This window comes from Macrobrachium rosenbergii, chromosome 12 (genome assembly GCF_040412425.1).
Source record: "Macrobrachium rosenbergii isolate ZJJX-2024 chromosome 12, ASM4041242v1, whole genome shotgun sequence".
NCBI lineage: Eukaryota > Metazoa > Arthropoda > Malacostraca > Decapoda > Palaemonidae > Macrobrachium > Macrobrachium rosenbergii.
In genome coordinates, this window is record NC_089752.1 from 19105501 (window position 1) to 19110827 (window position 5327).

Below are 5327 nucleotides of genomic sequence, written 5' to 3' on the forward strand. Positions count from 1 at the left end.
TTGCCTTAAATTCTAACAAGTAAAGATAAGTAGAAACCCCAGAAATACGATTCGTATATTATCATTGAACCCTCACAACCAACGTGCACTAATATAGTATATATATATATATATATATATATATATATATATATATATATATATATATATATATATATATATATATATATATATATATATATATTAGATTCACGTTTGTTATGAGAGACTCAGGTTATATGCAGATTATGTTTCTTGGGTTTCTGTTTATCTTTACTTATAAGAATTTAAGGCAGAGTTATGTCCATTTCCTTTATTGAAAGAGCTTTGGATGACTCGTCACAATAAATTTTCCTTTTCTTCGAATTATTCTATGTATTTACACTTTGAATTCGCATGGGAATAAGTCTTATCCTAAGATCAGTGATCTTTGCAAAACACCTGCTTTTGTTATAACAGAACTCTGAATATTTTTTATCTCAAGTATCTAACAACAGTAATTCTTATTTTTGCGAGGAGGCTTTTAATATCCAATTTGCTCTGGTAATGCCCTGATAATTAGTTAGAGGAAATACAAGGGCACAACGCAACTGAAGAAAACATAATCGATATAATAAATCAGGAAATTTATTATACAAAATTTTCATTCTTCAGTCATCGGATACTTTAAGCAGGTAGCATATATGCGCTAAGTATTCATAAATACTTCGGTGCGACTCGTGGTGAATTTAAAAAACTCATTAATGTTACTTTTTAATTTAGGTGAAAACACCTGTGTTGTGTACGAAAGATACTTATGTAACGAGCTCGAGAAAACTTTGCCCCGTGGACGAGTTCAGTTCAAAGCTATTGCAAGACGTTGCATCATGCATAAGTGCATAAGTATAATCAATTATGTGTGATATCGAATCCCATACACAGGCTTCGATACTGAAAGAGTGAGAGAATTGTATTACGTGGGATATATGCCAGATAACATAAGCCACAACCTGCACCTGTATAGGCAATAGGTAATTGGATTTAGCGACTCGCAAACGAGACGTAGAGTCGGTTTTTCGTTCGTTACTTCGGAAAGTTCAATCCTTAGGTGTTATACCCGGCGGGCAGCTTTGAAGAGATGTGGAAGGCATATCGGGAAATTCGGCCTGCATGGAAAAGATACATTATTTACTTATGGGAGGGGCATCAGTGGTGCACTCAAAATGTTTAAAAACTTTACATTGCCAAAAAGATGTTCATTGTGACCCAGAAACGTAACAGATGAGGGATAAGCCCTAAGTTAAGGCTATTTCGTAACTGTATTACCATACGCAGTTAATATGTAATTATCCATGTATATCTATCCCAACAATAACTATTATTGTTGTTATTAAGACTAATGTCGTGTATGCGTGTTACTGTTATTGCAGTTATGTCAGTTTAGATATGCGTATCTTTTGGAAGGGCTACCCATTCTTTTAAATTTATGAATACATATGGGAATTATCTGCGTTGATTAAGCTTGCATGGTATTAACCCTGATGATAAAGCCCAGTGAAATCAAACTAACCTCAGACGAGGTACGATTCATCGTAAAAGCTACAAGGTGATTTTGAGAATTGCGTCAGGGAAGCTAGTTACTAACTGAAACATCAAACTAAACTCTAAAGTATACGATACTGCTCACGGTGGGTCGCAACTTTCTGGATTCAGTACTATTGAATAATTGTTATTTTGCCTCTTTTACACTAAGACCTTTGGTAAAAGCTGTGAGGACAATAAGAAGCCAGAGGCTGTCCAGTCCCACTTTAAGCAAAACCACTTAATAATAATTGCTTTTGAATATAAAGTTTAGAAATACTGTTTAATCTTATATAACCACATAAATTTTCTGTACGCGTTAGGAATGTCTCCAACATATTTATAACTTATGTTTTATTCTCTCTTGTTGTGTGTAAAACGACATATACGGACTAGTGTCTGATGAAAAGTGCTTACATTTATTTTCCTCTTTAGGCCGAGGAAACCTTGTTAGGGTTGGAAGATTGGCACATCCAGGAAGTAAAACAGTTTGGAAACAACACGTTACCGTGCGCAGACAACGGATGCATTAGCAGCAGGGGAAGATGTGGCCCATATTGGTCCTTGGGGTGCCTGTCAAAGAACTCGGATTTGTGCACTGGATTTTGTACCTGTTGTGTTCGTAAGTAGTAGATAAAAACATACATACACACATTTATATACACACATATATATATATATATATATATATATATATATATATATATATATATATATATATATATATATATACATATATATGTATGTATATCTAATTATTAATACATACATATATATATATATATATATATATATATATAGATATATAGTATATATATATATATATATATATATATATATATATATATACATACATACAGAAAAAAATTAATGAGACCTTAAACTTTGTTTCCAATAGCATATGAAGAGCATGTCACTGATAAGTCATTCCTTGTTTGTTACGTGAAAAACTATTTTGAGTGTATTTACTGGTCTATCTATGAAGCTGTCTCTATAATGTAATTTACTGATCCCTACGCAGCTTGTGGAGGCCAATGTGGTTCAAATAATGAAGGACTGTGTAGGGCGTCATGCGCCTGGGACGAATACAGTATCGACGCAAACAGCCAGTGCGGGAGTGGCGGGTGCCGGTGCTGTGCGAAGAATCCAGGTAATCGAGTTGCGTATTTTGTACGCACAAGCAATTTACATATGTTCCTATAATCTTATTGGCATTAATTACTATAGGACTCCTAAGCTTCAAAACAAAGCAAGATTCAAAGGGGAGACTGAATACCTGTAGGTTGGAAATAGTCTTAATCACATTTTATGCTCTTAACTATGTTTCCTCTTGTTGTTTGCCGGTTTTTCTCGAACGGAATTCAGATCTTATCAAAGACGATTTCGATATCGTCCCTATAAAAGATCTTATAAATTTTCTCTAAGGCAGTCTTGATAATCAATACATTAAAATTGATCTCAGTATTTTGATTTTATTCTTTATCCAAGAGACGTTTAAGTGTAAGCTTCGTGACTTAGACCCTGGCAATATGGACTCAGTTTCTTACGCAACTGTTGAATAGGTTTCCAGATGTTACTGGTATTTATGGTGGGCCTAGAACGACCGCTCCTTCTGGTACCTATATTACTGTTTCTAGGCTATGCGGCAATATGTAATGGTATGATTGAAAGCTCAATGGATTACCTTACAGTTATTTGAAAAGTTCCTTCGATCCTATGAAATCTCATTTTTTTAGACTGTGGCGGAAGGTGTGGTGCAAATGACACCTACTATTGTCGGAGATGGTACACCTGTCCCTTCTGGCATTGGATTACTGGAACCTGCACCGGAAGCTCCTGTCGGTGTTGTCGAATTTAAGAGTGAACTTTGGCTACCCAGCAGCTGAACAATCGCCTCATTTAAAGTTATATTCAAAAGGCAAGGCTGCCATGTGAAATGATTAGCTTACCATGAGTCATGACGTAATGTCGTTAACAGTACGTCACTTGTAAAGATTACTGCTTGTCACGTGCACAGCCTGTGTGGTTGAAAAGGGTCATTTTCATTAGTGCAAGAATTTTAATGATATTATTGTCATAAAAATAAAATTGATAAATAGCTGTAATTGTTTGTCCAATGCCTGGAAAGATCAAAAGTGGTTTAGAAAGAAATTTCTTTAAAGCAAAATTCTACATAACTGTGGAATTAAAGTTCTGGAACCATATCATACCGTATAAGAATCTTCTGAAGCTGATCACATACTCTGAAAAAAATATTTTTTTATAAGAATCATGAAAATGAAAAATAATCCAACAAAACAACAAAGATGGTAAGGTGGTAATGTAATATAAACTATATCTGTTTAAAATACAAAGGCCTTAGGAGGTAAAATTAAATCAATAACGACAAAGAAAAAAATTTCTGTAGCCATCAAGTCATTTTAGATTAGCAACAAAACGTTTTATTACATTTAGAATGTTCTAGATAGCCTAGTACCCTGCTCTTTTATAACCTAGTACTATTTGTAAGTGGCTCGAACTGCAATTTGATATTATGGTCATTATACGCGATCCTTATTTTGAGTCTCCTGAATTTCTTATTCCGTTTTTGCTACTCTAATAAAAGTCTGCTGTCGAAAATTAAAATACACAAAGGAGAAGCCTTTCTCTAGTACTATTTAGTATGATTCCATTTCGTGACCTAGATGCCAAAGGTAAACTACGCGAAAATATTGCGATATTTTAATGAATTTGCATTGCATGGTTTTGAATATCTACAACATTATTAAAACAGTAAATATAAAGTTACTGTTGAAAACATCGATAGGAGTCTATCATAAGAAAGTAAAGATGACAATAAAAGAACAATAAAAAAACGCTAAAATTTGGTTGCATTAAACTCTTGTGAATCCTTTCCTTTCCAATTACCTGAAAAGCTATCAACAGGCATTTTAATGGTTTTAGATAAAAAAGTAATAAGAGGACTTTGTCATTTGTTTTTACAAGCAAGAAAACGTTGATATTGATGTGAAATGTATGACCGCTGACAATTTCCTCGCGTTGGTTTATCCTTGAATAAAAATAGAAAATGGATCCACGAAAGAAAATGAAAAATACTTTTAATGATATACTCATACAAATGTATTCGCTAACCTTCTAAGTCGAAAGTTATTGTGATGCAGTAAAACATTTGAAATCGACAATGCATATCGTACAATTCTTCCTTATTTTAATTGAAAGATTAAACATGATTTATTCATATTTTAATTTTAATTATGAAACAGGAAGACTAACACAACAGCCTTCCAGGACCAAGGTAATGTCTTTAAAGCAACAAAATTTATTTGGAAGAAAATTAATAGTGCCTGAGCCGAAGCTTTTAACTTCTGAGGTCCTAGGAATGAAGGATGGGCTGGACTTATATTGAACATAATTATATTGGCAATGTTTTATGCAGGTGGCAGGATATGTCACTTTTCCACCGGAGAATTTAAAATAAAATCTATTGAAAAGAAATTATGATATTCTTTTTCAACTCCGTATCTCTACCAAGTGAACTGCCTTATCTATAAGGCAGCCTTTACGCAAAAGTTGACCTGATGTACTAGTATTTGGATTTATTGTAAAATTAATGGTGCATTGTAGCTTAGTATCTCTTTTAATGGAAGGAAATGTTTCTAAGGTATTAATGTAATTACCAGAAAAAGTTATTGAAATACAGTTACTTGCAGACAGCAGACTCACAATGAGCAACTCAGTGAATTAACATTAAAAGTAATAGCAAAGGAATTGTTACCATCCTAAGACAT

General features: G+C 33.5%; 1 protein-coding gene across 1 annotated transcript in view; it reads left to right on the top strand.

Annotated features, from left to right (window-relative positions):
* Positions 1 to 3588, top strand: part of LOC136843967 (uncharacterized) — a 4624-nt gene extending 1036 nt beyond the window's left edge. Inside the window, exons 4-6 of the mRNA XM_067112983.1 lie at positions 1975 to 2161; positions 2561 to 2689; positions 3276 to 3588. Of these exons, the coding sequence (XP_066969084.1) occupies positions 1975 to 2161; positions 2561 to 2689; positions 3276 to 3397 (438 nt within the window). The 3' untranslated portion in view covers positions 3398 to 3588. The remainder of the gene's footprint in view (positions 1 to 1974; positions 2162 to 2560; positions 2690 to 3275) is intronic.
* The last annotated feature ends 1739 nt before the right edge of the window (positions 3589 to 5327 follow it).